The sequence below is a fragment of the Eptatretus burgeri genome, chromosome 11, assembly GCF_056783735.1.
Source record: "Eptatretus burgeri isolate ZD-2024b chromosome 11, Ebu_testis_v1, whole genome shotgun sequence".
Taxonomy (NCBI): Eukaryota; Metazoa; Chordata; class Myxini; order Myxiniformes; family Myxinidae; genus Eptatretus; species Eptatretus burgeri.
Genome location: NC_140971.1, coordinates 434,472 through 458,715, shown reverse-complemented (window position 1 = coordinate 458,715; position 24,244 = coordinate 434,472). Strand labels below are relative to the sequence as shown.

Sequence of the window (24,244 nt, the reverse complement as noted above, 5' to 3'; positions counted from 1 at the left end):
GCTGTCAGAAATTAAATGTTTTGGCAATAAGGTTCAAATATGGAGTTGGAAAATTAACGTTTGGAAATTAGGTTTGAAGGAGGATGAAGGTTTGAAGGATAATGAAGGATTAAGAATGAGGAAGAGTACAAATGGGGAAGGTTCTACCAGCAATCATTGACCCCGTAATGGTGGCGCGTACAGATGGTGCATTTTCTCCAAGAGCCAAACGATGTAACAACTTGATCTTTTCGCCAAACATCATAACCTTTCTTTGCCTTTTGGTACAACTTATTTGTCTATCACTTCACATTTTGGGCTCATTAAAAACGGTGCGTGAGAAACTCCACAAGGCTTATATGGAAAGTAATTGTTCACACACAGGACCCAAACAATGACGCATCCACCCACCCATCCATCCATTGGGACCATACTCTGTGCAGAGCGTTGGTGCTGCTTAAAGCAGTCTCCTTTGCTATTGGGTACAGTCCTGGACTGGTCGCCACTCTGACACAGGATACCAGCAAGCTGGCACTCATTTTGCCGACCTTGGAAAGATGACAGGCAGGCAACCCCACCTGGTATTAATTCAACTGCCGAGTGGGATTTGAACTCAGGATCCTGGGATCCCATGCCCGCCACCCTAACCATTAAGCCAACACCAGGCATGATGACTCATCTCAGCTCAAAAACTGTGATTGGTCAAAACGAAATCCAATTACAGGGTCAATGATTGCGGGTAGACCCTTCCCCAATGTACTCTTCCAGACTTCCTCATTCGTAAATGGAATCGGAACAGAATTGGTTGCCCGCAATTGGTGGACACCCACTATCGTAGAACCCACGATATTGGAAGGTTTCTTATCGCAATTTAGTCTTATCTCTCAATGGTGAAGAATCACTTAAAATTTATCAGATCCGGATTTGGATCTTCACCAAAATTAAATCAATTCTTCCTTGTCACACACCCGTGTCCACCAAGTTTCGTCCGAATCTGTCCACAATTTTTGAGATACCGTGCGATATATTGTTTTTGGCACAATCTCTCAATGGTGAAGAATCGTTTTAAAATTCCGGTAGCTGCATCCAGATCTTGATCTTCATGAAAATTTAATCTGCCCACCAAATTTCATCCGACTCCGTCCACATATTTTTGAGATATCCTGCACACAAACAAAGAAACAGACAAACAAACAAACAAACAAACAAGAAAGAGACGTGCAGAGCACGATACTTACAAAATCCATAAAACAAATTGGACCTCAAAAATAATGGTTGAATTCAACGACCAAATATGCAACTCCTCTTCAAATATCAAGTGAATCAAATGAAAATTGACAATTTTAGAAATTCGGCCAATGTTGACCTTTTGGCCGATGTGGACCTCCAACATAATTGGCTCGTTGAATTCAGTGACCAGAAATATAAATCTTCTTCAAATTTCAAGTCAATCGGATGAAAATTGAGGAATTTAGAAATACCACCTTAGTTGTTGACCTTTGGCCGATGTTGACATTTTGACCTTTTGACCTCAAAAACAATAGCCTTCTTCCTTATGACAATATCTACCATGTGGTGAAGTTTCGTGAAGATTGGTTTAAAATTGTGACCTGTAGGCGACAGACAGACAGACAGACAGACAGACAGACAGACAGACAGACAGACAGACAAAATGGACAAACCAATATACTTGAAAATCTTCGATTTTGCAAGTAACTAGATTAAGACGTCATGCAGAGCATGATACTTGCAAGATCCATAAAACAAATTTAACCTCAAAAGTAATTGGCTGGTTGAATTCAATTCATGATGTGAAACATAAATACTCTCAAATTTCAAGTGAATCGGATGAAAATTGACAATTTTAGAAATTTGGCCAATGTTGACCTTTTGGCCGATGTGGACCTACAAAATAATTAGTTGGTTGAATTCAGTGACCTGAAATATATATCCTCTTCAAATTTCAAGTCAATTGGATGAAAATTGAGGATTTTAGAAATACCACCTTAGTTGTTGACCCTGGGCCTATGTTAACCTTTTGATCTTTTGACCTCAAAAACAATAGACTTCTTCCTTATGAGAAACTCTACTATGTGGTGAAGGTTCATGAAGATCGGTTTTAAATTGTGACCTGAAGGTGACAAACAGACAGGCAGAATAACAAAATGGACTGACCAATATACTTGAAAAATCTTCGATTTTGCAATGAACAAACAGGCAGGGGTGAAAACAATCTCCTTCCACATTCGGTGGCGGAGGTAAAAAAATACAAAATAACTGACGATTTCAGGCGAGCTTGACCTTTTGACCTCAAAAGCAATAATCATCAGTGACCAAATATGCAAATTCTTAAAATTTCAAGCCAATTGGATGAAAATTGATGATTTTTTGTGACGTGACCTTTGACCTTTTGACCAAATTATTAGTTTGTCTTCTCTCATATTCTCATAATAATGCTTTTTTGAAAATTTGATGACAAAAGCTCAAATGGTTTAAAAAAAAGTTCGGTCTGGACAGACGCACAGATAGAAGTGATTGCAAAACCTCGTCTCCCGCTGTGCAGGGAATGACATCATTAACTCATTAGGAGAGGAGAACAATTTGGAGCAAATTGGAATCAAGGAAGGATTGGCAACAAAGGAATGGAAAATAGTGAGGTCCAGAAAACAAAACCATGTGTTTGGTTGAAGAAAATAAATATTCTGCCTCACCTGCTGGGAAAGTTGATTCTGCTTTGTGGCTCGTAAGACAAGCTGGGAAGTAAAAGTACATTTGTGGTGTGCCACTCACATGATTGTGATTATATTGACAGCATCATGCCTAGGTTGCTGCTGCTTATACTTGAAGGGCCCCAATTAGTCCCACAAGCTTGTAGGGTCAGCCAGAGAATATTTTTTGGCCCAAGTCTTTCACGAATCGACTGGCCAGGCTCACGTATAACGAGAGCCGAAATTTGGCCAGAAACTTAACTTGTTCAGGGTGTCGGCAACATCTTGCATCTTAGAGTCTTTAACATCCACCAACTAATGATAACAGACAGGACACCCAGTTTAATGTCCATCCAGGGGATGCAACTCCTCCCAAAGACCAATCCGACACTTGATAGTTGGGTCGGGGATCACATCAAGGTAAAAATCCAAAAGCAAGTGCGCTCTCTCTCTACAGCTACACCATCAAGTCGGACAAAGTAATGATTAGAAATGGAGATTTAGCAAAGTGTCATACATGTGTACACAGCATACAAAATCAAAGTAAATTTTTGAACAAACTGTTTATTGAGCTTTTTCAATGAGTACAAGGAAGAGGTAATTTGAGCTCATGTTTGTAAGAAGAGCACTTGCTGGGTTTCTAATTGATAAATAGTTGTCAGGCTTACCTCGTTCCATTGACATAAGCCTGGCGTTGGCTTTGCGGTTACAGTGGATGGCTCGGGATATTGGGGTCCTGAGTTCGAGCTCCCCGTCAGTTGTTGAATTAACACCTGATGGAGTTGACAGGCTGTCATCCTTCTGAGGTTGGCGAAATGAGTACCAGTGTACTGGTAATAGGAGTGGCATATCTGTGCCCTCAACCAGTGATGCAACCAGCAACCGCTGGCTGGACATGAAGAAGAAGAAGAAGAGTTCCATTGACAGACCTTCAACAGGCTATGACCGATGAAAAAGCCAAATATAGAAGGAATGTTAACCGATAAGGAAACAAGATCACAAGGTTAGTGATAAAGAATAATATGAGGTTAATATAAAAAAAAAATTGACAACCAATCAAAAATCTTTCACCTAGCTCGTTTCATGCTCACATAGAAGTTTGTCTCATATTGATCGAAACGTGCAGCCTCAACAAGAGGCATCTTCAAAGTTCTGTTGATAATCCATCTCGATGTCACTGCCAATGCCGCACTCAGTTGTCTGTGAACTTATCCTCTCCCCCCCCCCCAATACATCTCATTTATTTAATTCACTGTAACTCGAGCTGCCTTTCCCACAGCATTATGTAATCGTCTTTTACACAAAACGTAACATATCCAATTATATAGTATTTACTAATCTGTAACATTACTAGCGAGGTATGCTTACACATTGTATTGTCTTGGGTCACTTCACCCATTGTCTTGGGTCACTCATCTGCATTATTCTTTTCATTAGTTAATTCATTATTTATTTTCATTTATTTATATTTTCATTTAGGGATGTTTTCCAACAGTTCTGTAATGTTTCCCGGTGTATCTGCTTTGATATCTGTCGGCACACAAAATTTCAGCACACAAAAGGTACTGAACATTATTAATATTAGTCAGCCAATGAGTCAGTGAGTGGTTAGAATGAGCTTTATATTGTTATGCCCATGGGTACCGAATGTATTATGAGGGGGTTAATCCTCGTTTCTCCTTGGAAGAACCCGATCTGGGGCCACCGCTCCAAATTAACTTTGTGGTATGGTGGGTTGCTTGACAACCACGATCGCCATTCAGTTAACCATGAGTTCCAGTGTCCACCGTCTAATTTGCCGTTTAACTAGAGGTCACGTGGCTTCCTGACCAGGGAACGCACCCTCGGTAATGCACCAATCTTATCTTGATTAGATCCCAAGTAAGACGGCCGAGCGTTTACCGCTGGTGCACCAGCCCAAAGGGAAGAGCAGTACTCCATCAGGCTGTGGACGAAAGTTTTGCATGTTGTTAGAAGCTCAGGTGTGCGCAGGAAGGACCTTGCGTGACGTAGAATTCCCAATCCGCGACTGGCTTTGGAGGCCAGCTTGGAAATGTGGCTTTCCCAGGAAAGATCATGGCAGATAATGAGGCCTAAAAACTTGACTGAAAGGACTTCTTCAAGGGGATTTTTGAGAAAGTAGATTGGGGGCGGTGGTTGTAGACGGTCCTTTCAGAGAGACATCGTGTGAGTGTGAGATTTGTCAGGATTGAAAGACAAGAAGGGTTGAGGTTTTGTGGGGGGGGGGTGGGAGGGTGAGGTCTTTCAGTGGGGTGGAGGGGTTAGGAGTTGTTTTGGGGGTAAGGAGGGGGTTTGAAGGCTTGGAGTGTGGACATTAACATCATGCTGCGCATGCTCAACACATTATCTCCGATGCCAGATGGGTTCCATCGGCACACTCAGGTCTGTTATAAACTGAGATTTACAAGTCACAAAAAAGGATAGTGAAGCCGCCGATAATGGTTTCACCCTTTTTTCGGCTTATCAGGACAAAACACCACACAATCATTTATTTGTGACCATAAATCAAATGCGGTGACATAATTCAACACACCCCCTGACTTGGTGAAGCAGCTAGGCACAGATTGTGTCACAACAGCCAAAACTGCATAACCTGTGAGCAACAATGGTCTTCTACCACCCAACACATTGTCCCTACCCTGCTGAACACCAAACAGGAGGTGGGATTGTAGTCAGGGATCATAATAAACCTTACATCTTCTTCTTCTTTCGGCTCGCTCCCGTTAGGGGTAGCCACAGCGGATCAACCGTCTCCATTTCGCTCTATCCTCCACATCTTCCATGGACACTCCAACCACCCGCATGTCCGCCCTCACCATATCCATGAACCTCTTCTTTGGCCTTCCTCTTCTCCTCCTGCCTGGCGGCTCCATCTTCAACATCCTTCTCCCGATATACTCCGCTTCCCTCCTGAGCACATGTCCAAACCATCTCAATCTCGCCTCTCTCACTTTGTCTCAAAACCGTCCTACCTGCGCTGTCCCTCTAATATACTCATTCCTTATCCTGCCCATCCTCGTCACTCCCAACAAGAATCGCAGCATCTTTAACTCTGCCACCTCCAGCTCCGCTTCCTGTCTTTTTGTTAGTGCCACCGCCTCCAAACCATACAACATAGCTGGTCTCACTACCGTCTTATATACTTTCCCCTTCACTCTTGCAGCTACCCTTCTGTCACAAATCACTCCTGCAACTCATCTCCACCCACTCCATCCTGCCTGCACTCTCTTTTTCACTTCTCTCCCACACTCTCCGTTACTTTGGACAGTTGATCCCAAGTATTGAAACCCATCCACCTTCCCCACCTCAACTCCTTGCAACCGCACCATACCACCACCCTCCCTCTCATTTACGCACATGTACTCCGTCTTACTCCGACTGACTATCATTCCCCTTCTCTCCAGTGCGTACCTCCACCTCTCGAGGCTCACTTCAGCCTGCTCCCTACTCTCCCTACAGATCATGATGTCATCCGCGAACATCATAGTCCATGAAGACTCCAGTCTGATCTCGTCCATCAACCTGTCCATCACCATTGCAAACAGGAAAGGGCTCAGAGTCGATCCTTGGTGCAATCCCACTTTTACCTTAAACTGGTCCATCATTCTTACCGCACACCTCACCGCTGTCACACTGTCCTCTTACATATCTTGCACGATCCTCACATACTTCTCCACCACTCCCGACTTCCTCATACAATGCCACAACTCCTCTCTTGGCTACCTATCATAAGCTTTCTCTAAATCCACAAACACACAATGTAACTCCTTCTGGCCTTCCCTATACTTCTCCATCAACATTCTCAAAGCAAACATTGCATCAGTGGTGCTCTTTCCTGGCATAAACCCATATTGCTGCTCACAGATCGTCACGTCTCCTCTCAACCGAGCTTCCACTACTCTTTCCCACAACTTCATGGTTTGGCTTAACAACTTTATCCCTCTGTAATTTCCACAGCTCTGCACATCACCCTTATTCTTGAAAATCGTAACCAGTACACTTAATCTCCACTCCTCCGGCATCCTCTCACTTTCCAAGACTTTATTAAACAATCTGGTTAACAACCCCACTGCCATCTCTCCTTAGCACTTCCATGCCTCCACTGGTATACCATCTGGGCCAACCGCCTTTCCACTTTTCATCTTCTTCATAGCAGTCCTCACTTCATCCTTACTGATCCACCCAACTTCCAGATTCACTATCTCCACCTCTTCCAACCTTCTCTCTCTCTCATTTTCTTCATTCATCAGTTCCTCAAAGTACTCCATCCACCTTCTCAACACACTCTCCTCGCTCGTCAGCACATTCCCATTTGCGTCCTTTATCACCCTAACCTGCAGCACATCCTTCCCAGCTCGGTCCCTCTGTCTTGCCAATCGGTATAAATAGTGAAGTGAATATAAATCCTTTTCCCCTTCTTTTGTATCCAACTTCTCATACAGCTCATCATATGCCTTTTCCTTGGCCTTTGCCACCTCTCTTTTTGCCTTTCGCCGCCACTCCTTGTACTCCTGCCGACTTTCTTCATCTCTCTGACTATCCCACTTCTTTTTCGCCAACCCCTTCTTCCTTATACTTTCCTGTACTTCCTCATTCCACCACCAAGTCTCCTTATCTTCCTTCCTCTGTCCAGATGTCACACCAAGTACCTTCCTAGCTATCTCCATCACAACTTCTGCTGTCGTTGCCCAATCATCCCACCCATCTTTACCACCATCCAATGCCTGTCTCACCCCCTCCCTAAATTTCATGCAACAGTCTTCCTCCTTCAGCTTCCACCATCTGGTCCTTGGTTCAGCCCTCACTCTCTTCCTCAACCTCACCTCTAAAGTAATCCTACAGACCACCAATCGATGCTGTCAAGCTACACTCTCCCCTGCCACCACCTTACAGTCACTAATCTCTTTCAGGTTGCATCTCCTGCTTAAGATGTAATCCACCTGTGTGCACTTTCCTCCACTCTTGTATGTCACCCTGTGTTCCTCCTTCTTCTTGAAATACGTATTTACCACTGCCATTTCCATTCTTTTTGCAAACTCGACCACCATTTGCCCTTCCACATTTCTCTTGTTGATACCGTACCTACCCATCACCTCCTCATCCTCTTTATTCCCTTCCCCAACATGCCCATTGAAATCTGTCCCAATCACCACTCTTTCATCCTTGGATACACTCTCCACCACTTCATCTAACTCACTCCAGAAATCTTCTTTATACTCCATCTCACACCCCATATGTGGGGCATATGCACTGATGACATTCATCATCACCCCTTCAATTTCCAACTTCACACTCATCACTCGATCAGACACTCTCTTCACCTCCAATACCCTCTTGACATAATCTTCCTTCAGGATTACCCCGACACCATTTCTCCTCCCATCCACACCATGGTAGAACAGTTTTAAACCACCTCCAATGCTCCTAGCCTTACTCCCCATCCACTTGGTCTCTTGTACACACAGTATGTCCACCTTTCTTCTCTCCATCATATCAGCCAACTCTCGCCCTTTGCCAGTCATCGTCCCAACATTCAGAGTTCCAACTCTCACCTCCACACTTCTACCCTTCCTCCTCTCCCACTGCCTCCGGACTCGCCTTCCCCGTCTTCTTCTCCTCCTTCGCCCAGCTGTAACACAATTTCCACTGGTACCCTGCTGACCACCGGTACCGGTGGCGGTCCTTGGTAACCCGGGCCTCGACCGATCCGGTATGGAAATTCGTTTTGTTGTCCGCATAATGATTTGGCATAGGTTTTTACGCTGGATGCCCTTCCTGACGCAACCCTGGTCGCCTCTTACGACACACAGGGATATGGTACACCTATTCTAACCGGGGCATACACCGGGCCCAGTACAACTGGTACTCATTTCGCCAACCTCGGAAGGATGGCAGGCTGAGTCACCCCCCTGGTATTTTCGACTTGGTTTATATGTATATATATATATATATATATAAATATGTATATATTTGTATATATATATATATATATGTATATATATGTATATATATATATATATATATATGTATATATATATATATATATATGTATATATATATATATATATATATATATATATATATATATATATATACACAACATACATACATACATATATACATTAATTCAGTGTCCCAACGGGGCTTGAACTCAGGACCTTTTGGGTCCCAAGCCACTGCCCTAACCACTGCGCCAACACCAGGCTATATAATAATAAACCTTACATCTCATATATAAAGCTTTTTTTTTTAAAGCACTCACTCACTTACTCACTCACTGACTCACCTACTCCTTTATGTAAATGTTCAGTGCTTTCTACGTGTGCTGGAAATTTGATATTTTCCATACTGATGCAACTCGAAGCGATTGTCCTCGGAAAAACAATCACAAAACCATCGGAAAATGTCGATAAACGATAATATCCATCAATAAAACTCTTCTGGTGAGGCTTCATTCTGATCATGGCAGGTCATGTGACCCAAGCCAATAGGACAGCATGTGATCTTGCACAGGCATGACTGCTCCCTGGGGGAGCTGGTGTTTCTTGATTTATGACAGTTCTTAGACTCTCGGCTTATCAAGGAATGGCATGTTTATTGCAAGGAATGGCATCCTACTTTATGGAAGTGAAACATGGATCCTCACTGCTGACTCATGAGAAGGCACTTGATGGATGCTCTACTCGACTTCTTCATTCAGTTTTCAATGTCCATTGGTCTGAACATAGGCCAAAAAAAAAGAGCTCTGTGATTCCCTCCAAGGCTGTCGGTTAAAATTAGAAGAAGACGTTTCAGGATTGCTGGGCAATGCTACTGTGGCAAAATGGATCTGTTTCCAATCTTTTACTTTGGACACATAAATATGGAAGGTCAAAGCAGGGCAGACAAGCTGTCAACTACATCAACATGTTGAAGAAGGATACGGCTTGGAGACAGAAGAACGACTCAGAGCAATTTTTGATCGAGAGGACTGGAAGCTGAAGATCAATGTCATCGGAGTTCGACCTAAGTGCCACTTAAGAAGAAGAAGAAGAAGAAGAAGAAGAAGAAGAAGAAGAAGAAGAAGAAAAACTTTGTATGTGATGAAGACCAATTTTGGCAGACAGCTTCGCAAGAATATCTTGTTCTTGGACCATGTCATGAGCAGAGTGAGTTAAGGGAGACAGAGGGTCATCCACAGTTGTGAAATAACATGTTTAATATCTTGGATTAATGCCAAATTGAGTGTGGTCATGTTTTTTTTTTTAATTATTATTCAAAAACAGAAATGTTCTGCTGCAACTATGAATCCTGTGACATTTATATGGAATGGGAAACTCACCAGTCTGGAACGAAATGGATTGTTCTGGTACTCCTTGAGATTGCAATGATATGCCCTTTAAAGTAGTATGATTCAAACCATCTGTTAAAGGCATGTTGGAGAGTTAGATAATGTCAGTTGGACAAAGGCTTAAAATGCTCATAGTCACTTGAGAGTTGCAATCACTGGAGCCTTAAAATGTATATGGTCACATGGTCCACTTGAAGAGGTGTTAAAACCAGTGAAATATTTCTACCTTTGAGTGAGACACTCAGTTGATGAAGAAGAAGCAGGTTATTGAGGGGAAGGTAAGTGAGAAGGAATGACGTTGGGTTCCTGGGCCTACAGAATAAATGCATATTTCAGACACCATTCCAGAATTACATTTTCATTTGGTGACCAAAAGTAGAGCACAAATCAGAAACTGGCTTGATCAGATCTTCAAGTGGAACAGGTTGCAGTTCAGAACCCAGAATTGCTTTTGTACTGGTGCACACTTTTGGGCCTTGTCGAAAATGTGTCACCAATTGTGGAGTTCACGCTCAAGATGAATAAGTTAAGTTCTTTGGAAGCATTGTTGGTGATGTGATTATTTATACATGCTTAAAACATAGTACTTTTATAATACCTGTTTTTGAACGATAGGTATTTGTCATGACATTGTTACCGATTTGCAGTTGTTCCATATACCTTTCTACATGTCTCTGTTTTTCCCCAATCCTTGTTCATTTTGACTCTTTCCTTAGGATGAGGCATTTGCTTTGTGGACAGAACGTTGGGGGAAGATATATCACGAAGGTTCACAATCACGGTCGATAGTTTCAACCATGCGGAACTCCTACCACCTCGTTAATCTTGTAGACAATAACTTCCCTTTTACATCATGTCTGGAGAGCATTCTGGAGGAGATGTTTGCGGCAAGGGCAGACTTTCACAGCGTTCTCACCGGAAAAGTAGACGAAGCCGATAATGGGCAAGACGGTGGAAAGCAAATCAGAAAAAGTTGTGGTGATGGAAATTATGAAGGCATAACTATTTAGGATTAAGTTCAACGATTTGAAAGTGAACATGGATATGACAGCCACACCATTTTCTCAAAAGAACATTGACAAAGCTAAATGGAAAATTTGGACCTCCTTTCTTCTCATAAACAAATGTCATTTCTGTGGCCACTTCTTATACACTCTCCCTTTTCTCCATTCTCATCCATTTTTATGCTTAACCTTGCATCCAAGTGTACATGTATGTTGGCCCTTTGTTGTGGGAGCATTATTCGAAAATTTTCCATCTCAGCTCTAAAATTGACCAGATGTTGAGTTGACTTGTCCATTCGGTCTGTAGTTCAAGCAGAGAGGTAAAGTCAAATAAACAGCAAAGCATTTGCAATAGCTCACATGGGGAGTCAACATGAGCACAATACACATGAATAAGAGAGTGATGGCATAAAGCAATTTTTCCAGTTTCATGTGGAGGCATCTTTTATTTTCTTCTCTGAATGACCTGTTTCCTAAGCTAAGTAAACTGTTCTTAATTTCTTTCTTTTGCTGTCGATTGTCATAGTGTTTTATTATCTTGCCAAAACGAAGTTTTTGCAAGATATGTTAGTCAGCTTGTATGTTTTTTTTTGTTTGTTTGTCTGTAATCACGTATAAAAAATTCTGCAGAGCACAGTTATCATTGGAAATTTTTGTAACTTCGCATATCGGAGGCCTATAGAGGTCCCTTTCAGAGCATAAAATTTTGAAGGTCAAGGTCACTTTGTCGCAAATCAGGGGAGTCGACGAAACCCTTATTTTTTGAGTAATTTTGATCGGATCGTCTTCAAACTTAATGGGAATATAGTTCATGGTCTGGCGCTCAGCTGATTAATTTTTTGGTGTCGATTGGCCTTGACCTTCATGGTTCGCGCCTCAGGTCAAACATATTTGACGCCAAGGTCAAATTTTCAAGTTTTAGGAACCATATCGTGTAATACCTCAAATTGAACACCTCGATGAGTGCTTTCTAGATATGTCAAGCTTGAGACATTATGACGTCATTTGGTGACGTTATGAGGCAAACGCATATTTTTCATGGTTACTCTAGAACGATTCTCATCGGAATCTCTCGTAGGCAGATATTCCTCAAGGAGTCGCTCCTGGTGGATAGCAGCTCTGTTCACCTCAGTGTGACCTTAAAGAAGTCACACGTGGTCACCTTTTGGCAAGATACGGGTCACCCTGCAGGTGACATTGGTTTATTTTTTAATGTTGTCCGTATTGTGTGCTCATTGCTGTCAGTGTGTTTTGTGTGCCTGTTTGGTTGTTTTGATCTTTTGTGTCTGCCTCGGCAACTTGAGCCTTGCTCTCAACTCGCAAAAGACTTGCACGCCTGTTTGTCTTGCTTTCCTCCAATCATCTTTGCATCTTGTTTTCCCACCCTCACTCAAATTCCTTCTTAATTCCTTATATAAAAAAATAGGACCACTGGACCTGTAGCTTATCTGGGCCCTAGCCTAATGTTGTAACCCAAATTTGATAACATTCTCGTTGATGGGTCTGGAGAAGAAGATTTTTGAAGGAACTTACACGATTTTCCCAAAAATTGATGGTCAGCCATTTTGATACACTTCTGGTTCGGTGATCAGCATGACATCGACAATTTAACATCACGATCTTATCTGTATGTTGCAACCCAAATTTGGTAACATTCTGATTGGTGGTTGTGGAGAAGAAGTTTTTTGAAGCGATTTCCATGATTTTTCCCAAAAATTGACGGTCAGCCATTTTGACACACTTCTGGTCACGTGATTGGCATGACCTCCACAATTTAACATCCCAACCCTGGCCTACTGTTGTGACCCATATTTGGTAGCATTCTGACTCGTGAGTCTGGAGAATATTTTTGAAGGAATTTATGTGACCGCCATTTTGACACACTTCTCGTCACATGATCGGCATGGCCTCCGCAATTTAACAACAAGATCCTGTACTAATGTTGTAACCCAAATTTGATGGGAGAAGATTTTTGAAGGAATGTGCGCAACTGTGATTTTGACACACTTCCGATCCCATGATCGGCATGGCCTCATAATTAATTAATTTAAGATCAGGGCCCTTTCCTAATGTTGCAACCAAAATTTGGTTGATATTCTGAATTGTGGGTCTGGAGAAGATTTTTGAAGGAATTTACTAAGTCTGCCATTTTGACCTACTTGAAGTCAAGTGACCGGAACGAGCTTTGCAATATCTGTTACCAGTCGAGAACGCAATGTTGCTGCCAAATTTCAGCTAGTTCATTCCAGCGGTTGGCCAGAGAAGTTGAAATAGGAGATGGATGGATGGACGGTGCACGATGACAATACCTTATCTGGCATTTCAATTCAAGATAAGATAATCATAGGACCACTGGCCCTTTAGCTTATCTGGCCCCTGGCTTAATGTTGTAACCCAAATTTGGTAGCATTCTGACTGGTAGGTCTGGAGAGGAAGACTTTTGAAGGAATTTATGCGATTTTACCTAAAATACACGAAGTCCACCATTTCTACAGATGGACGTACAGGTGCACTATCACAATCCCTTATCTGGAATTCCAATTCAGAATGCTCTGTGGACTTCCAATTCCAGATAAGCTAAAAACAACAAAAAGGCCCCTTTCCATATATTTAGATTATCCATCTCATTCCTTGTTGGCCACATGTTTAATTGGCCTGCTTCCTTATTCCCTTCTTGTGAAACAATTTTTTATCAAATCGTCCTTTTCCACCCTGCCTTAAAACCTTTCCCATGTTTCCTTTGTATTTCTTCTCAAAACAACCACAAATAAACCCATTTATTATGAGCTTATCTGGAATTGAAATGCCATATAAGGTATTCTGCACTGTCCGTCCAGCTGTCTCCTATTTCAACTTTTCCGGCAAAACCGCTAGGCTGATCCGGCTGAAATTTGGCAGCAACATTCTGCTCCTGACTGGTAACAGGGATTGCAAAGCTTGTTCCAGTCACATGTCTTTAAGTACGTCAAAATGGCTGACTGAGTAAATTCCTTCAAAAATCTTCTCGAGACCCACCAGTCAGAATGCTCCCAAATTTGGGTTACAACATTAGGCCAGGGTAGGGATGTTAAATTGTGGAGTCCATTCCAATCACGTTACCAGAAGTGTGTCAAAATGGCAGACACTAATTTTGGGGGAAATTCACGCAAATTCCTTCCGAAATCTTCTCCTGATCCACCAGTCAGAATGCTACCAAATTTGGATTACAACATTTGGCCCGGTGTAAAGACTTCAAGCTACTTCCCTTTCAAGTTACCTCCTGGTAATCTGAAATCGATTTCAAGTTACCCCCAGGGGTAGCTTGAAATCGATTGCATCCTACCCCCTACGATTTCAGATTACCCCCCTCAAAACATTTATTTATGTATGTTTATTTACAAAATAGTAATTTAATTGATATTGAAAACTAATTAGGGAAAAACCATTGACCACATGACAGCCTTTAAAGAGTTTGCAATGAATTTTGATTTTATTATGAATGATTTTATTTTAATATTGTTATTAATTGAAATCAGTATTTCTCATACAGTGAGAGTTTTTGCCATATTTTTATGAAATCCTTCTTCGATATAGTTGATACAAATAGACATACTGGTATATCTTTTTAACCAACTCAGACTCTTCTTCTTCTTCTTCTGCTTCTTCTTTTGGCGAGCTCCCGTTAGGGGTCGCCACAGCGGATCAACCGTCTCCATTTCGCTCTATCCTCCACATCTTCCATTGACACTCCAACCACCCGCATGTCCGCCCTCACCGTATCCATGAACCTCTTCTTTGGCCTTCCTCTTCTCCTCCTGCCTGGCGGCTCCATCCTTCTCCATCCTTCTCCCGATATACTTCAACATCCTTCTCCCGATATACTCTGCTTTCCTCCTGTGCACATGTCCAAACCATCTCAATCTCGCCTCTCTCACTTTGTCTCCAAACCGTCCGACCTGCGCTGTCCCTCTAATATACTCATTTCTTATCCTATCCATCCTCGTCACTCCCAACGAGAATCGCAGCATCTTTTAACCAACTCAGACTATCTATCTATAATTCCAGCAATGTGTGTGTGTGTGTGTGTGTGTGTGTGTGTGTGTGTTTTGTCTGTGTTTGTCTGTGTTTGTCTGTGTGTGTGTCTGTGTGTCTGTGACCACTGTTTCTCGACAACCACTGGTCCAATCTAATTGAAACTTGCCAGGTATATTGCTGGGGCCCTGTGGATGTGCCTTTTCAAGGTTTCATATTAATCGGACAAGTGGTTCCCAAGTTATGGCCATTTGTTTACCAAACCAATGATAGGACACGGTGCTATGACGTCACAATTGACGTCACAATTTACGAGAGCGAAGGAAAGGCCTGTGTGGTTGTTGTTTCTGGCACGCGGTTTGAAAGTTTTTTTTTTAGCACGTACGGCCACGCAAATAAGGGCACACACTAGTATTTACAATTATGGTAACAACGCAATAAAATCAATGCATACGAAAGGCAATCGCTTTGAAACTGGTACTCATTTTGCCGACCTCGGAAGGATGACAGGCTGAGTGCGCAGCCTGGTGTTGTCTCAGTGGTTAGGGTGGCGGCTTGGGATCCTGGGGTCCTAAGTTCAAGCCCCGTCGGCTGCTGAATTAATACACCAGGAGGTTGCTTCAGCCTGTCATCCTTCCGAGGTCGGCAAAATGAGTACCAGTTCCAGTGTATGTACTGGTAAAGGGGCACTGCATCAGCGACACAGTTACACTTCAAGAAATGATAGCTGCCATTCGACGACCACCACTAATACAATTAACATTTCTGTTATATTTTTTATGTTTCCAGACTTTGAGACGAGCTTTCAATCTTGTATGTTTTACGTGTTCTATTCAATAAACGTATGAGTTGTGGGCACAAGAATTTATCATTTCATCTAAATCAGGGAGGGGGGTAATGTCAATGTGCAGGGGAAATATGAAATCGGGTTCAGGCTACCCCCGGGGGTAACTTGAAATCGATTTCAGATTACCGGGAGGTAACTTGAAAGGGGGGTAGCTTGAAGTCTTTACACCTGGCCCAGATATAGTACAGGCATTTTAGCAGAAATATTTGGTCAACCTCCCACAAATGCAACAAAAGAAAACTCAACAGATTTTGATTCCTGGATATATCCTCAGTGACAGAAAAAAAGTCCTAAGGGATCCTCCGGGGGGGGGAAAGTCCTGAAATCATGGAAATCCAATATGGCCGCCACCTGGCTTCGGAGAAAATGAGAAAATTGTAAAGATTGATATTTTAATATGTAAATATATGTTTTTCTGCATTCTAATTGTTTCTAGTTATGGTTAGTATATTGATATACAAGAATAATTATAAAAAAGTGAAACGTATTGAGGGTAAAATATAAAATTATAGCTTTTTTTTGTCCAAAAATGTCAATATTTTTTCCCTAAAAAATATTTTGACTTGAGGAAGTTTGTTCATATAAGAACATATTGTTGCGAATTCGCGCCCACCGGCGTGCGATCGGCCACGTAACTCAAATCGCGGCACGTCGCCCACCGGACGGACAATTCAGTCGTGACCCTCTTGGAACAACGCCGGGAGCCAGTCACGGGTGGGTCTTTCGACCTCACCACAATCGTGACAATCGGCCACCCGCGTAGGATAAGGTTGTTCGCCAAACTCGACCTACCTAAATACCTATGCGGATGGTTAATCGGGCGATCGTACCTCGCCGCAGGTCGACTTCGGACACGAACCGCTTAAGCAGTTCGTTCCGTACTGCAGAGATAACCGAGCGGAGTTATCGTCGACCTCGACGGTTCAGATTAGTTACCGGGAACTTACACCCACTACCAATCTCTTATGCGATGCAGGATGGAGAGTCAATAAAAAGAAAGGAGACGAAGCAGAGCAGGAACAGTTCAACAAGCAAGCATTTTATTGCGCGACACACGGACACAAAGCAAGCACGTATATTCAGTCACAGCAATAATAATAAAAGGCACGTATTCAAGCACATAAAGAAACAGTAAAAAAGAGATACTACCGACTACGACCGACACACGGCAACACTTACGCAGTTCTACTTTATGGGTGGTGCCACCACAAGCATTTACACAAAAGGCAAAGGAAAAAGAAAAGAAGTCGTGACTTCCCTTTTCGTGGCTGGTGAGTCCCTCTCCCACGACCGTCAGCGTGGTCGTGCCTGGCCCCGACCTCTCTCGCGGCCGGCGAACCCTCTCCGGCACTCCTCGTCCATACGCGCAGTTCCACCTCACAACCGGCGCTGCCACGTCTCCCGTCGGTGCCTCCATTGACAGGCCGCTCGCCAAGCCGCGAGCGCAGGACCTCTTCCCCCGACAAGACAAGCCGTGCCAAGAAGAAGACGACGTCCAGCCCAGAAGCTCAAACAACCCGAAGAACACAGGAACTCTCGAAGACAAGGAGACAGGAAGCCTCAAGAAAAAACAACTCCTCAAGGTCCGTGCTGTCCACCTTTTGTAGCGCGGGGCTCCGCCCTTCGCTCCGCCCCGTTTTTGGCCCCGCCTCCCTTCAAGCTTCTTGGAGAAGCCTCTCGAAGGGGGGCATGCCCTCTCGCTCTCCCTCCACCCTGCCCCGTGCGGGGGCCGGGGGAGTCAGTTTTGGCTCAGGGCCAGGGAATTATTCCCCCAAAAAGAGGCCCCCACCTTTTCTCACCTTTGACCCCCAGCTCGGATCGTACTTCCACCACACCGAGCGCGGAGAATTTAGACGGGAGAAACAGGCGGGAAAACCCCTGAGCATCGTTGGTGGTTTTTGTTCTTCCGCGGAGATCGTGACCGCACGGTGCTTATTGAATGGCGAGTGGCGAAGATGTGGTAGCGTAGGTGGTGGAGGTGGCGTGGTTGTAGTGTGGTTGGCACTGTGGTGGGGATGGCGTGGTTGTTGAGATGCTGTTTGTTTGAAATAAAAGATAGAACAGAAAAATGGCTAACTCAAAGCGTCGCAGCCCGGATGGATCACATAAATTCCCTCTATACAACGGGTTTGGGCTAACTACACATGGACTTATTGTTATATCTCACCTGAGGACTCTTTATGGTGTAATGCGAATTTCCACAACCGTAACAATATATATCCCCAGGCATACATACTACATATTTCCAGATACAGGGACATTAGTACGATCCTCTGGTGAAAGAATTAACACACAATATTAATTTGTTAGCACATGCAATATTGACAGCACATGCATATACTCAACCCTGATGTTTGTCAGTGAACATGCACGACGCCACGGTGTCACTCCAGTAATCACCTTTGATCAGCCCCTCTGGTGGAAGGCCCTCATGATCATCAACTCAGAGCCTATGGGAAGTGATCTGAAAGGGATTGTCCTACGCTTGGACGGCTTCTACGCAGAGATGAGTTTCCTCGGATGTCTTGGACACCTCATGGTGTCATTTGGGCTTCAAGAACTGATGGAGTTGATATATGCCCCCAATGCAGTGATTCATACATTTAGTGGCAAGGCCATTGCCCGCGCAGTTCACGCACACCTAATTGTTGATGCAGCCCTCAATGCCTTGCTGTTGGCAAATGTGCTCAATGCGCCTCTACCATGCCAACCTGACACATCAGACTGCAATGGGAATGGAGATCCGGACTTAGCCGAAGCAGCTGCAAGGCCGCTACATGACCAGCATACAGATCTAAGCAATAATCCAGACTTCAATGAAGCTTGCACCCTCTATGAGAAGCTGATGGCTGGGACTGTCTGTGGAAGAAGTATGCAAGTCTGACGTCTTGAAACGAATCAAAGACCACCTTGAGAAGCATGCCGAGTCTGCAAATATATCTTCTAGAACTTCAGCACTCTGGGTTCAGTATATGGACATGTTAGACATTCTACGCAAATACATCCAGGCAGAGCGCACTGGGAACTGGGCACTACATCTACAGGCCATCCAGGAAATGCTGCCTTACCTGGAAGCCTCGAGCCACAACCTGTATGCCAAATCTGCGAGGGTGTATCTGCAGCAGATGTCCAACCTCAAAACTCAACATCCCAATGTCCAACAACGTTTTGATGAGGGGTTCCATGTGGTTCGATGAAGTGATCGCCTGTGGGCAGGTCTTTCATCTGACCTGATCATCGAACAACTTCTGATGAGAAGTTTGAAGACCAGTGGGGGGCTCACACGAGGGCGAGGAATGACAGAGCAACAATGGCTGGTATGGCTACTATCAATGCCTGCCTGTGCAGAAATAAACCAGGCAATGCAGGAGCTCACAGGTGTGAACTACAACACTGGAGAGCAGAAGAAGGACATGACCAAGGCAAGACAATCTCCTGACTGGAAGGACGCACTATCAGCTCTTCAGTACTGTATTTACAGGAACGGAATCCATTCAGTAGTGATCCACGTCTGAGGAACATTGCCACTGTAGTTCATGCACACCCCACCGTCAACGTCGATACAGCACATGCTGTAGGAGCCAAAATATTGAAATCTATGGATGGGAAAACACCTGCGGAGTACACATTTAAGAGGAAAGACCAAGTTGTCACCCTCGGCATGAAGTCATCTGTCAAGATTGATGGAGAGCAAGTCCAGGTTGACCCACAACTCCTCTTCCTGAGGCTGATCACTGTTGCACAGACAGCAGAAGAACTGTAGTCGGCCTTCAAATATGAACTGTGCAGCTATCCACCAGCCCTCTTTGATTCCTCTCTTCAGCTCCGAGAAGCACACAAGCCAGTCTTTACTGATACCATCTGGGATCTTCTTGGATCCGATGTCCCAGCCGATATCCCCAATGATGGGCAACAGTATGTTTTGGATGGCGGGGCACTTGTTCAACACATTCCATGGTCTTGTGGATCTACATACAGAGACATATGCCACCAGTACACTGATTATGTAACGAAGAAGTACGGAGATGCCATAGTCGTGTTTGATGGTTATGAGAGTACCAACATGAAGGACATGACACACCCACAAAGGGAATGCTGGCACTACTGTGACATTTACAGCTGACATGCGTCTCACAATGAAGAAGGAACAGTTTCTTGCCAATAGGCAGAATAAACAGCGATTCATTTTTATGTTGAGTGAGGAGCTTCAGAAGAAGAACTGTGAGACACACCATGCCTCATGGGATGCTGATCTCCTGATTGTACTGAAGGCCGTGCAGTCTGCTACTGTCACCAACACTGTGTTAGTTGGTGATGACACAGACCTCCTCATCCTCCTATGCTACCATGCAAGCTTAGAATCCCATGACCTATTCTTTTGTCCCGAGCCAAAGAAGAACACGAAGAAGCCTCGCATCTGGAACATCAAGGCTACAAAGAAAATGATTGGTACAGACATATGCAAGCACATACTGTTTCTACATGCAGTTCTTGGGTGCGACACGACATCTCGTCTTCATGGGATTGGAAAGGGAGCTTCCCTCAAAAAGTTCAAAGCAAACAACACATTCCGTGAGCAGGCCAAGGGTTTTGATACATATCCAGCTTCCGTATGTGATGTGGCAGATGCAGGAGAAAAAACATTGTTGATAATCTACAACGGAAAGTCAACTGACACTCTGGACACCCTCCAGTATCAGCGGTACTGTGACAAGGTGGCTTCGAGCTCCTCTCACGTGCAACCACAGACGTGACCACCAACATCAGAAGCAGCAAAGTATCACAGCCTGCGCGTGTATATGCAAGTCCAAGAATGGAAGGGATGTGTAGATTAACTTCTTTCCTCAGACTGGGGTTGGCAGAAGTGTGACGAGGGTTTTGTGCCACTTCAGACATCAATAGCTCCAGCTCCTGAAAAGATGTTACGTGTCATTAGGTGCAACTGCCAGGCTGAATGTAGCACCATGAGATGCACATGCAAAAAGCACAACATTGAGTGCACTCCAGCTTGTGGAAACTGCAGGGGCTCTGGCTGCACAACACTCCATGTGATAATGATGAGGATGATGACGACATTGTCGAGTTCTAACTTTAATACGCTTGATTTTTCTCAACATGTATAGTAAGTTTATGATGGATGTAGTTTCTGAGTTTAATGCAAATTTTCATTTTCATTTCGAAACCGTCAGGCAGATGTCATTGCCCCGAGTGGAATTGTGAATTTTGTCATGTTTCAATGATTTACATAATTATATTGTATTGCCATAGACTTGATTTCATTTTGTTTCTTCAACGTTTCTTTTTTTTTGTCCAGGAGCCAAAATGAGTATCAGGTAAATATTTTTTTTTTCGGGACAAAAAATTGACACTTTTGGACAAAAAAGCTATAATTTTTTATTTTACCCTCAATACATTTCACTTTTTTATAATTATTCTTGTATATCAATATACTGACCATAACTAGAAAAAATTAGAATGCAGAAAAACATAGATTTACATCTTAAAATATCAATCTTTACAATTTTCTCATTTTCCATAGCCTGGTGTTGGCGCAGTGGTTAGGGCAGCGGCTTGGGATCCAAAAGGTCCTGAGTTCAAGCCCCGTTGAGCCACTGAATTAATACACCAGGGGGTTGACTCAGCCTGTCATCCTTCCGAGGTCGGCGAAATGAGTACCAGTATACTGGGCCGGTGTATACCCCGGTTAAAAATAGGTGTACCATATCCCTGTGTCGTAGGAGGCGACCAGGGTTGCGTCAGGAAGGGCATCCGGTGTAAAACCTGTGCCAAATCACTATGCAGATCATACGGATGATCCGCTGTGGCGACCCCTAACGGGAGCAGCCGAAAGAAGAAGACGAAGACAATTTTCTCATTTTCCCCGAAGCCGGGTTGTATTGGATTTCCATGATTTCAGGACTCCCCCCCCCCCACTCGCCCCCCCTCCCCCGGAGGATCCCTTTGGACTTTTTTCGGTCACTGAGGACATATCCAGGAATCAAAATCTGTTTAATTTGCTTTTGTTGCAATTTGTGGGAGGTCATCCGACATTTTGCCTGTACTAATAAGCTCCAGGTCCAGTGGTCCTATTTTTATCACTTGTTCTGAGCTCATTCCGTTGTCTTTTGGTCCAAAACCAATTTCTTTTCTGATCTCATCTTTTCTTCTTCCTCCCCTCTCCCTCTCCCACCTCAGATCTTTAAAATGACAATTTAAAATGTTTAATCTTCCAACACTCATTTCCAAATGTCCCTCCCCCACTGCTTCCTCTTCCTCCCTTTTTCTAATTTTAGATCATTGACAAATCTGTGCCCCACTCCCTTTTCCCCCCATCGCATTCATTCAGTTTCCTCCTTCTTCCTGCTTTTAATCATCCTTCCCTCCATCCCAATCCTGATGTAGGTCTTCATACATCTGCCCTTGAAATCCTAAAAATCAAACCTGCTTTGTAATGTGTGAGGAATTCGGTGGTAATCTCTTCGGTCAATATCCTCCCCGACATCATATCCTTCATACCCCGATCTCCCCACAACCTCTCAATCAAATCTGAGCTGTGTGTGGAAATTAAAAATGTTTTCATTTGAAGTAATTTACAGTGCCGATAGAAGAAATGGTGTTTGGGCCATGATGTCCACGTGGCTTGGTAAATGTACTCTAAAGAAAGCTGTTTACTGTCCAAGTTAGTTTGTGGTTGGGGCGCACCAAACCAAACTATGGCGAAAGACCTCTGTAATGGACTTTGAAATGAACACAGCTTAGGAGATTAGAGGGCCGATCAGTGCCAAGCCCTGTCATTGACCTTGTACAAAAGACAAAATTACCCACAGAGTGCCTCACACAGCAGGAGGGAGACAGCAGGTGAACAAAGAAGAGGAAAGGCTGTGTTCTGCACATTTTGTGGCAGATTTCATTTTGAAACTGGCTCATCCAGTAAAGAGGGAATCGAAAGTTCTACATGTGAACCAGGACAGGCTCTGTGACTCCAAAGCCTTGGCTGAAGAACCAGCTTCACCCTGCAATAAGCTTGTCATTCTTACATACTGGCCAGTCAACTCATCAATTCTGCAACCCTGCGGTTGTCTCGGAGACGACTTCAAGGCAGGCATTTCCTCACTGGCTGCATCGAGATGGCAGCCTGCCTGTTTCTTCACTCCCCCCTCACCTGCTTCCAGTCCACATTGTCATTTACAGTGTGGAGCTTCCTAATTCAACCTTACTCAGCTCGATCTGTAAACTCAGATTCATCTGCATACTTTGGTGATTCCAAGCTCACCCTCTGAGGACTTTTCACAACACGACTGGGCGGTCAGATTTTTGTGTACACCACCTGGACAAGATCCTTTTGAACGTTTTCACAGCCAACTCTACACCCATTTGTAACCTGCTGAAGTTTATTTTACAAACTGGTTACCTGAGATAAGTTGTTACCTCGAAAGTCATGAGTTAATTCAAAGCTGTATTGAAATCTGTGACATTTGTACTCTATCACTTTGGGGATTATTTGGGAAATCATTTTAGGTTGCTTTTAATTGGTATTAGTGTTTTAAAAGGTAAACAGTAGGGAGTAATAAATACTACTTATTAAATATCTTTCTGCCTTCTGTCGTATGTTGGTTTCACAGGTAAAACAACAAACAGCGCACATTAGGGTGCTTAAATCATTTCTGCCGTGACATCCTCTGGGTAACTGGAGCACTCGCTCCGTGCCTCGAGGTGGACACATAATAATCTCCAACATATGAGGCCTCTGTTCCATTCGGACAGAATTCCAAATCAAGTCCGCCACTGCGAAACCTGCCATTAGCTGCTGAACAGAATATTTGATTGTGTGTGTCTACCTCGGTCAGTTGAGCCTTCTCCACCCCTCTCCCCTCCCTCCCCCCACCCCTTGGTGGATAACTCTGAGAATATTTCCTCCCACAGGATGTGCCTGATTCCTTTGCCCTGCTCTCCTTGAGTATTTTCTCCTCGATTCAAAAGACCTGAACCCTGTCCTGGTGGAGGGGTTGCAGGTTACATCAATAACTCTTTCTCGCTGGCCGTGTATTACAGGGTTCGCACGCCTCCTGGAAAGTCCTTAAAACTCCTGGAATTCAATTCCTATCCTGGAATGTCCTGGAATATGCTTAAAAATCAAATTGAACTCCTGAAAACTCATTAAAAAATTATATTTTGGATTTCCGACGATCACCTTGCCAACGTCTCGAAGAATAAAAGAACCCAAGAATAAAATAAGTATTATGCGTCTTTTTAGAGTCTATGACACTATAATGTTAGTAAAAAATTTTTTTTTATATACATATATATATATATATTTTTTTAATTCTACAATTTTAATGTATTT

At 43.5% G+C, this 24,244-nt stretch overlaps 2 protein-coding genes across 7 annotated transcripts in view; both read left to right on the top strand.

The window, feature by feature from the left end:
- The window catches only part of MTHFR (methylenetetrahydrofolate reductase), a 199,940-nt gene extending 176,450 nt beyond the window's left edge, over positions 1-23,490 (top strand). For all 6 annotated transcript variants that reach the window (XM_085844834.1, XM_085844827.1, XM_085844828.1 and 3 more), the window contains one exon: positions 10,755-23,490. In XM_085844834.1, the coding sequence (XP_085700960.1) occupies positions 10,755-11,048 (294 nt within the window). In that variant the 3' untranslated portion in view covers positions 11,049-23,490. The remainder of the gene's footprint in view (positions 1-10,754) is intronic.
- On the top strand, positions 20,025-23,490 carry LOC147016260 (uncharacterized). Its single transcript, XM_085844835.1, has one exon. It carries the CDS (start codon positions 20,025-20,027, stop codon positions 20,652-20,654), a length of 630 nt encoding a protein of 209 aa, XP_085700961.1. The 3' UTR covers positions 20,655-23,490.
- Positions 23,491-24,244: the final 754 nt, after the last annotated feature.

Excerpts from the sequence above, each read along its gene's own strand:
- LOC147016260 (XM_085844835.1), top strand. The coding sequence starts at position 20,025 with ATGCGTCTCACAATGAAGAAGGAACAGTTTCTTGCCAATAGGCAGAAT.